Genomic DNA, 10,669 nt, shown 5'->3' with positions numbered 1-10,669 from the left:
GAGGGATAACGGGGTGTTAGGTTAGAGAGATGGAAGTTCGAATGTTAGATAGCAGAGTGTTAGTGACAAGATAATGTTGGAATTTAGTTAATGAAATGTGTTAGTTTTGGTGAGTTTTTCAAAATAAGTTAGAAAAGAAAACTAACACCTTAAAAGGTGCTAGTTTTGTAAATGTCCCTTTTTTATAATGTTTTGATGAAATTGTTTTATAATGGGCTTTTTGGCCCACTTTTTTATTGGGCCAAAATTGGGGATTGGGCTAATAGATGGGAACAAAAACGCCATAGCTGGAATTGGAAGAAAATAAAACAGAAAAAGAGGAAGACAGAACAAGTTTTGACTCTTAGCCGAGACTAGTAAAGAAGAGAACTACTCACTACCAGCAGCAATGAACGCAGCTCAACAACATCGTCCTCGGAGAAACACCGATTCAGAAATGGAGTGGTGGATTTCTATGCCCAAGGTTGAACTTCATGCTCACCTCAATGGCTCAATCAGAAACTCCACTCTTCTGTATGTTTCTTCACTCCCACTATCGCTTTCCTTTGTCTTCTTTCTTAATTTAAGAATGTGATGATCATTGGAACTTGTTTTCCCTGCTGATTTGTTTTTTGTAGTCTGCAATTGTTATTTTATGTTGAGAAGCTTTTGATCTCATGATTTCCCCTTCAATTTCTCTCTGTTTTGAGTTATTGAAGTTTGATTTTGTTTTTTTTTTCATTTTTATTTGTAGTGAACTTGCTAGAATTTTGGGGGAAATGGGTGTAATTGAGTTCTCAGATGTGGAACGTGTTATCATGAAAGGTATTATGTTCTTGTTCATTTCTACTGGCTTGTTTGGTTGCTGAGAAAATGCGAGAAAGAAGATGTACATTTTATTCAATCTTCAATTTCATAAATTCGATGACCAAAATTGATGATAGGAAAAAACATTTGGCTTCTGTGAGTGAAAAGTGTGCTCATTATCCTATGGCTTTAATATGGGGTAAATTTTCACCAACATAATTGAATTTCATTTTCTTTCAAACTTCATATTTGATTTCAACAAAGTCATTCTGTGTATGAATACTCACCAAAATGTTGGCGTTCCACAAAACAATTGATTTTTTTGGTAACTAAGTGTCATGCCCTGCCGGACAAGGATATAATATATGACACTTGTCTTCCGCATCAGTCATAAAAGTGCCAGCCAGGTGCTTACTTGGCATATAGTTAACTGTTCTCTGTGTCATTTCTATATTCTAAAGGGTTGTACACAAATTGATCGAAGTGACTTTATTGAAAGCAAATGTGAAGTTCAATGATTTGATTGACAGGAAATGAAGTTTAATGACCTTAGTGAAACAGACTTCAAACTTCAGTGACTATCAGTGCATTTTACTCATTTAATTTGCATTATAAGTTGTATTTTTTCATCCTCAAATATTATTTGTTTTGTTTCCTCCTTTTCTCTATCTTTTTTTTTTTGTGTGTGTGTGAAATTGGTAATTCTCAATTCATTTCCATTCAGATGACCGTTCTCTGCATGAAGTCTTCAAGTTGTTTGACCTCATTCACATAGTCACCACCGATCACAATACTGTTACAAGGATTACAAAAGAAGTATGCCAGCTTGTACTTTGATGAGCTTTTCTCCTTTACAGAAGTTCATAAATGAGCTCTCATTTTTCAATTCTTCCCAAAACAGGTCATTGAAGATTTTGCTTCTGAGAATGTTGTATATCTGGAGTTAAGAACAACTCCAAAGGTACTGAGTGGATTCTTGTTGTTCTCGATTGTGTCGGAACTGGGATAAATCGCTCCGACATTCACTTAAGTTTGGTATCTCAATAAGGTTATAAAAGTTCATTTTGTATGAATAAAATTACTCATCTTTGCATTTTATGCCAATAAAGTCACTTCAAACATTTTCAGGTTAATTCTCGTCCGAATGCGTGATCAATTTTCAGGCCATTAAAAACAGATTTTTATATAGGGCGGCTAAGTCATACCATAGATAATGATTAAATACCCTGAGGATAGTCCACTCTAGTCAGACTAGTGAGAATTAAGCTAACATAAGTTAGGTAAAAGTACCTCACACCATAGATAATGGTTAGATACCCTATTTATGGTTAGCTACTCTAGAGTGAACTAAGCTAACTCTAGGGTGGACTAACCTAACCTAGGATAGGGTATCTAACCATTATTTATTCAACAACTCTAATCTTATAGATTAGAGTGAATTAATCTAACCTAAGATACGGTATCTATGGTGTAAGTTTTAGGTTAACTGAGATTAAATGAAGATTGAAAAATAAGAGAAAATGGATGTCACATGACGGTAAAATAATACATGTGATACTTACGGACCTAGTTGAATTGACTAAGCATTATAATCAGCATTTTACGTCGAGAATTTGGCCTACAAATGTTCAAAGTAGCTCTATTGATGCAAAATGCAAACATGAGCTATTTTATGATACAAAATGAACTTTTTCGACCTTATTGAGACATTGTCCAAACTTAAGTGACCGCCGGTGTGATTTACCATCAAAACAGTGCATAGTTTGAATTGATAATTGAAGCTTTTGGTGGTTTTGTATGATCCAGAAAAATGATTCTAAAGGAATGACCAAACGTTCTTACATGGAGGCAGTGGTGAAAGGCTTAAGAGAAGTTACAGAAGTTGAGGTGAATTTAACTTCTCATAACTGGGATGCTAAAAATTCCATGAATTCAATTCCTTTGAATGATACTAAAAGGAGAAAGATACACGTTAGACTTCTTCTCAGTATTGATCGGCGTGAGAGCACGGAAGCTGCTATGGAAACTGTACGTTTTTTTAAGTTTTTCAGCATATAAGTTGTATACTGGTTAAGGCGGTTAATCTCACCGACGGTCACTCAAGTTTGAAGAATGTCCAATAAGGTCACAAAAGCTCATTTTATCAATTTTTTTTTGTACCAATAAAGTTACTTTAAACATTTTCAGTCCAGATTCTCGCCAGAAATGCTAATTAGGACGCTTAGTCAATTCAATTAAGTTACATAAGTGTCTCATATATTAATTTACTGCCACACTCCGTGTAATCGGCTGAGGCTAAATAAAGGTCGGGAGATAAGAGAAAATGGATGCCACGGGGCAGTAAATTAATACATGTGGCGCTTACATGGTCTAATTGAATTGACTAATCGTACTAGGCAGCATTTCCGGAGAAATTTGGCCTTAAAATGCCCAAAATGATTTTATTGGTAGAAAATGTACAGATGGGTTATCTTGCTAATATAAAACGAACTTTTATAACCTTGTTAGAATATTGTCCAAACTTAAATGACTGTTAGTGCGATTTAACCCTGGTTAAGGGTTCTAATTGCTCCTTCCATGCCTTCTATAGGTTAAGCTTGCCCTAGAAATGAGAGATTTAGGTGTAGTTGGCATTGACCTTTCTGGAAATCCTATTGTTGGTGAATGGTACTTACTTGTTTGTTATTGTCAATGATTCCGGGTAAAATATATCCACGGCCCTTGAATTATACTGCTCTTAACATTATGGCCCCCTAAACTTCATTTTTTGATATGAAAATCTTTGAACTCTATATTATTTAATATTAAAGTCCAAATCAAAGAAAATCCCTTATAAAATAACGAAATGATGTAAAGTTCAAGGATTTTTGTGTTACTAAACGAAGTTTAAGGGTCATAATATTAGTAACACTACTGTTCATGTGCTATGGATTTATTTTATTCCAATGATTCCTTACAATAGACAAAGTTCAAAATCCACCATTGCATCTTAACAGGATTACATTCTTTCCGGCTTTGAAATTTGCCCAGGAGCAAGGCCTCTACATAACACTTCACTGTGGAGAGGTACGTTGTTGCCTCAAGTGCCTGTCTGAAATTCTATTTTTTTGTTACAATAAAATTTAACTTATTGGTTTGTTTTCATAACCTAGTGATTTGTAGGTGCCTAATCATGAAGAGATCCGAATGATGCTTGATTTTCTCCCCCATAGAATTGGTCATGCATGCTGCTTAAGCGAGGAAGCTTTTGGGAAGTTAAAATCATCCAAAATTCCGGTAGAACTTAAACATTTTCAATATGTAAAATTTAAGATGAAATGTACTAATTTTGCTAACTTGAAGTCCCAACCAAGGACAGATCAAAAGGCCAGATCAAGTTTGGAGATTCGTATTGAGTGTTATATTTCGCTCTGGGTTTTACTACAAACCTTAATCCGAGTGTTGAATCATGCGAACCAGCTTTATGTTCACTCCATGCGAATCTTAATTGTAGTTGTACGAGTTTTGTTATTTTTAATTTTGGACAATTACATTTTAGCCTTAGGAGTTTTAAGTTTAGTAATTCAATGGTTTGAGCTATTTTAGTCTTCTATTTATTCTTTTCTTTTCGTATTTAAACACCCTAAAAACACAAGTAAGAAGTTTATCGTTATCAATCTAATTGATTGCTTTGCGGGTTTTTCCGTGAGAGCTTCTTTGTGTTCTTTGGGGTACTTCAACTGAATAATCGGATTTATATTTGGATTGTTTGAAACTGGAGTTGGGTCTTTACAACTTTGTTTTGCAAAGATTCTTGTCTATCCGATCCTAGTTAGTTAGCTCTTTTGGGGATTGAAATCTCGTTGTGAGTTTTTGTTTGCATCGAAACTTATGTTTGGTTTCACCTCTAGAATGTACTTTCTCTTATGCTTTTTTATGTGTAATGATGCTGTACTCTTCTTTCATTAACAACAACTTTGTTTTTCATTTATTTCATTGTCTAATTTCATTTTCTTTTTGCGCTTTCGCTCATTGTTTCAGGTTGAGATTTGCTTGACATCCAACATCAGGACCAACACGATTTCTTCGCTAGATATTCATCATTTTGGTTAGTGTTTGGTTTCTGTTAAATCATTTTTGGAACCAATCAATAAACAAATCGATCCAGTTTACTTGATTACTGTAAATAAAGGCTAACTCACCTCAAAAAGTACCTCAAACTAGTAGGATCGATTCACATATATAAGGAGTCGTATAGCTTCCTAATTAAGCAATGTGAGATACCTAATAGGAACTAATGCAATTACGATAAACGAAACACAAACAAACACACAAGAATTATTTACCCAGTTCGCCACTCAATTTGAATAACTAGGTCTGGGGGCACTACCAAGCCAGGATATTTTACTATGATTTTAGAGATCCGGATTACAAAGAAAGAGGCTATATTTATACTCCTCAAGAAACCCTAATCGCCCAAAAAATAGATCTATAAGTCTCCAAAGCCCAATACTAACACGGTCACGTCCAAAAACATCTGGTGCTTCAAGCAAAAATCTAGGTGTGACCCGACATTGAATACAGATTTTTATACCATGTTAATAAAGGCGTAACTCCTACCCTTGTATAAACTTCGATAATTTGTGTGTTCTCTTCATGCAGCCGATTTGTACAACGCAAAGCATCCAATAATCTTGTGCACAGATGATTCTGGGGTTTTCTCCACCAGTCTTTCAAAGGAATACAGCATTGCTTCGTCGGCATTCGGTATGTGTAATGTTGATTTTGGATGTATTAAAGATCAAATAGCAATTCAGGTTATCGTGTTAAAATCATGTTATATCATTTACATATTTTACATGATTATATATAATAATAGAAATGTAAGAAAAATGATAATCGTGTGCCAGTCTGTTTGTCTCTGTAAATGATAATTATCAGGATAGAAGAGATAATTCTTTCATTAGTGTTTAAACGTATATAAAGAGTACAGAGGTTGATACTAGATAGACTTGTTAACAAACTAAGATATACACAAATCCTATATTTACGGTTAACCAATTTAACAAAAAGATAGAGTTGGACTTTATCAACTCTTATCTCTAATATGCCCCCGCAAGTTGGACGGCCTTTCGGTGAGTCCGATCTTGGCTAGTAAAACATCAAGTCGTGGTCTAGAGAGTGGCTTTGTGAGGAAATCGGCAAGTTGATCCCCGGTTGGAACATGTGTGACCCGTAATGAACCATTTTGCACTTGTTCCCGAATGAAATAAAACGCAATGGCAAGATGCTTCATTTTTGAATGGAACACCGGATTTGCACTTAAGTGAGTGGCGCTTAGGTTATCACAATAAATAACTGGAACTTGAGACACAGGGACAGCCAATTCGGTTAACAAGTTCCTGACCCACATCAATTCTGCTGTGGTTGCTGCCACTGCTCTGTACTCGGCCTCTGTGGAGGAGCGAGCTAGTGATTTTTGTTTCTTCGAGCTCCATGAGATGGGGGTTCGGCCTAAGAACACAACATGACCCATTGTGGATGTATAATCATCTTTGTTTCCTGCCCAGTCAGCATCAGAAAAAGCATGAAGAATAGGTGATGACTCACGATAGATTGTAACCCCTTTATCTAGTGTGCCACACAGGTAACGCATTAGACGTTTTAGAGCACACCAATGATCACTAGTCGGACAATGCATAAATTGTGACAACTTGTTGACTGCAAATGCAACATCAGGTCTTGTCAAGGTGAGATATTGGAGACCACCAACGGCTGCCCGATAATCCTTGGGTACATCGAGTGGAGTACCTGAAGTTGCAGTTAAAGTTTGTGTGACTATCATGGGTGTAGGGGCTGGCTTCGCATCCTGCATGCCGAGTCGTTCAAGGAGGTCCAATATGTACTTCCTTTGACTTAAAAATAATCCAGTAGATATTGGCATTACTTCAACGCCTAGAAAGTATGATAGGTCTCCAAGATCCTTCAAAGAAAACCTGTTAGCCAAGTCCCTGACAAATAAATCAAGGTCAGAAGCACTAGGACCAGTTACAATTATATCGTCGACATACACAATGAGATAAATTGGATGAGGCATGGAGTGTAAAATAAATAGTGAGGTGTCTGAAACTGCTCTTTTGAAACCAAGGCCAAGCAGAAAATTTGTCAACTCGGTGTACCATGCCCGTGGAGCTTGTTTAAGACCATAAATGGCCTTCTTTAGCTTGCATACATGAGTAGGGAAATTAGAGTTAACAAAGCCAGGAGGTTGTGACATAAATACTTCTTCATGTAGAGTACCATTCAAGAAGGCATTATTGATATCAATTTGTCGAAGATGCCAACCTTTGGTGACCGCTAAGCTTAGCAATGTGCGAATTGTAGCCGGCTTAACTACTGGACTGAAAGTTTCGGTATAGTCAATGCCCGGTCTCTGTTGAAATCCCTTTGCCACTAACCGAGCCTTGTACCTCTCAATTTCTCTGTTCTTAGTGTATTTAATACGAAAAATCCATTTGCAATTTACTTGGTTATGAGTTTGTGTCTGAGGAACCAAATCCCAAGTGCCAAGTTTCTGAAGTGAGTCAAGTTCCTCCATTGCTTTTCTCCAAAGTGGATCTTTTAATGCTTGGGCTACTGTTTTTGGTTCTGTGAGGCGAGGCTGAACCGAGGTATTGTGTGCGTACTTAGGATTAGGTTTGCGGATGTTGTTTTTGGACCTTGTAATAGTCCCTGGTTGTGTGGTGTTAGTGGCAGTAGGTTGAGTTGGAGGAGAGGGTAGGTTTGGTGGTGTAGTGAAGTGGGTTGATGGGGTGGGTTGGGAGCTGATAGTGGGCTGCTGTTCAGTAAGGGGTGGAGAGGGCGACGAGGTGGTTTGGCTTTGTACATTAGTGTCAGAGCTGGCAGGGATAGTGGGAGGTGTTGGGCTTGTGGCAAGTAGTGTTGGAGGAAGACTGTGATGATTATGCTGGTGAGGTTGAGGTAGTGGTGTAGAATTTGGAATAATGGGTAAAATGATAGGAGATGGGCACCAAATTTCTGGTGAGGGTGTTGGAGGAAGCATAGGAGATGCAGTTAAACGAATGTACGGGAATTCGGTTTCTACAAACCGAACATGACGAGATGTGTAGACCCTATTTGTGGATGGATCTAAACAATGATAAGCACTTTGAGTTTTAGAGTACCCAATAAACACACATGGTTTGGACTTTGGGTCTAGTTTGTGTGAGGTATAAGGTTTAAGCCACGGGTAACACAAACAACCGAAACTACGAAGTTTGAGATAGTTTGGTGGAGTGTTAAATAGACAGTGGAATGGGGACTTTCCTGTAAGAGTAGGTGTAGGAAGTCGATTAATAAGATATGAGGCAGTTGTGAAGGCATAAGACCAAAATTCCATAGGAAGGTGAGCATGAGACAATAAGGAAAGGCCGGTTTCAACTATGTGACGATGACGTCGCTCGGCAAAACCATTGTGTTCGGGAGTGTGAGGGGGTGAAGTTAAGTGACAGACTCCATCAATTGTGAGTAAGGAGGCTAAGGCTTCATATTCGCCCCCATTGTCAGAGTATAGAGTTTTTATTTGTTTTTCAAAATATTTTTCAACTAAGGCTTTGAACCTAATGAACACAGGTTTTGTATAAACGTATAGAAGAGATAATTCTTTCATTAGTGTTTAAACGTATATAAAGAGTACAGAGGTTGATACTAGATAGACTTGTTAACAAACTAAGATATACACAAATCCTATATTTACGGTTAACCAATTTAACAAAAAGATAGAGTTGGACTTTATCAACTCTTATCTCTAATAATAATCGGGTGCCAATCTGATTGTCTCAGAAAATCGTGTTATTGTAGTCGGAAATTGTCACTTCTAATCAGATCAAACTAGCTTAACCAGTCTGATTGTCTCTGTAAATGATATCCGTGTGCCAGTCTGATTGTCTCAGTAAATCGTGTTATTGTAGTCGGAAATTGTCACTTCTAATCAGATCAAACTAGCTTAACCAGTCTGATTGTCTCTGTAAATGATAATCGTGTGCCAGTCTGATTGTCTCTGTAAATCATGTTATTATAGTCGGAAATTGTCACTTCTAATCAGATCAAACTAGCTTAACCAGTCTGATTATCTCTGTAAATGATAATCGTGTGCCAGTCTGATTGTCTCAGTAAATCGTGTTATTATAGTCGGAATCTAATCAGATCAAACTAGCTTAACTTATGATCTTATGTTTACAAAGGTCTTGGAAAGAAGGAATTGTTTGAGCTGGCTAGAAATGGGATTGAATACATATTTGCTGGTGATGAAGTGAAGCAAGACTTGGCTCAGATTTTCAAGTCTGCTGCTAAGGAACTAGACCTATGATTACTGCTACTGGTTATGGTAATTATGTGAAATTGTATCAAACTCTGAGCTATAATGTTATTTAGATGATGTAGATTTATCCAATTGGTTATGGGGATTTTTGCAAGATTGGGTTGTTTATTTCATTTCTATTATATGGAGCAATTAGACGATTTTAAGATAGAAAATGACCCTGTAGTTTTCCAGGAATTGCAGATTTACTCATAAGGTATGACATGGTAAAATTTTGCCCTAATTAGAGCTTTTAGCGACGAAATTTATGTACTTTATCGACAGTAGAAACTAGCGAAAATTTTGCCCTAATCAGAGCTTTTAGCGCCGAAATTTATATACTTTATCGACAGTAGCGACGGTTTTGGGACGGTTTGCGGCATTTCAAGCAGCAACAATGTTTATATAAAGGTGGTTAAACCGCCTCTAGGATATTTAATTTTTTTTTTTTATTTTATATTTAATGTTTGAATTTTTTAATGAAATATATAATTACAAAATATTTTTAACAAGTCTCATCAAATCAACTAAATTTTTAATTTAGAATTAAGTATATACTTTCATATATTATCTAATTAATTCAAATATATCTAAAATTAATTTTACTCTCATCTGACAAAAAATTGAACGTATTGCCGTTATTTGACTTATTATTTACTGTCAAATCGAACATTCTAAACATCTATTTTATCTAAAATGTTCATTGTGTTGCAAACATAGTTACATCAAAACATGTGAAAATTCCAAAAAAAAAAAAAAAAAAAAATTTAAAATCTAAAAAATTAAGCCTACAACGTATAAATTAATCTAAATTTTTTTGCCAAAAACATGTAGTATGTTGACCTGATTAAATGCATTAAACCATTTCAATTTATCAACAAACTTATTTGGAAGGTTCGATGTGGTCGTCAAATAACGTTGAAACTAGTATGTTCACATTTTCTATTAGGTATGGGTAAAATTGATCATACTTGGAGATGTTGAGGTAAAATTTTACTATTTCATACATTATAGGTAAATTTGCATTTTTCCCAAAACGATAGGAAAAAATTTGGACCTTATCCCTACAAATTATCTATAACGTGGCTGTTTAGTTCTTTTTGCTGTTTTTTTTTGGCTTAATACATAATTGTATACATAAATTGACGTTTTTGTTGTCGTTCGGTACATTGTACACGTTCATTTTAGACGTTTCACACTCTTATTTGGAATTTAGAGTACTTCAAGTTGATATGACATGGAGGCATTCCCCCTTTGAAGCCTGCCAAATAAGGGTCTTGAGGGTCTAAAATTGATAAGTTTAGGTGCTAAACAATGAAAAGTGTCGAGTTGAAGTGTATAATTATATATTAAACTTTTATTGGGTGCTAAACAGATTAACCAACCACCTTAAAAAAAATAGATGAACCAAATTAAAAAAAAAAAATGAACCAAACATATTAAAAAAAAAAAAATGAACCAAACATGTTCGAGTTAATTATATCTATGGTCCTTCAACCATGGTTGTCAAAACCAGACCGGTCAAAGAACCGAAAAAGATAAAGG

At 35.8% G+C, this 10,669-nt stretch overlaps 1 protein-coding gene across 1 annotated transcript; it reads left to right on the top strand.

The window, feature by feature from the left end:
* The first annotated feature begins 322 nt into the window (after positions 1-322).
* LOC136233561 (N6-mAMP deaminase-like) lies at positions 323-9,368 on the top strand. The gene is made up of 11 exons (XM_066023265.1): positions 323-513; positions 734-804; positions 1,511-1,602; positions 1,688-1,747; positions 2,593-2,814; positions 3,377-3,453; positions 3,783-3,852; positions 3,949-4,062; positions 4,807-4,873; positions 5,428-5,532; positions 9,009-9,368. The coding sequence occupies exons 1-11, from the start codon at positions 389-391 to the stop codon at positions 9,131-9,133; spliced, it is 1,128 nt and encodes a 375-aa protein (XP_065879337.1). The 5' UTR covers positions 323-388; the 3' UTR covers positions 9,134-9,368.
* Positions 9,369-10,669: the final 1,301 nt, after the last annotated feature.

The sequence above is a fragment of the Euphorbia lathyris genome, chromosome 6, assembly GCF_963576675.1.
Source record: "Euphorbia lathyris chromosome 6, ddEupLath1.1, whole genome shotgun sequence".
NCBI classification, from domain to species: domain Eukaryota; kingdom Viridiplantae; phylum Streptophyta; class Magnoliopsida; order Malpighiales; family Euphorbiaceae; genus Euphorbia; species Euphorbia lathyris.
Note: the sequence above shows the minus strand (reverse complement) of the source record. Positions and strands in the feature narration are given on the sequence as shown.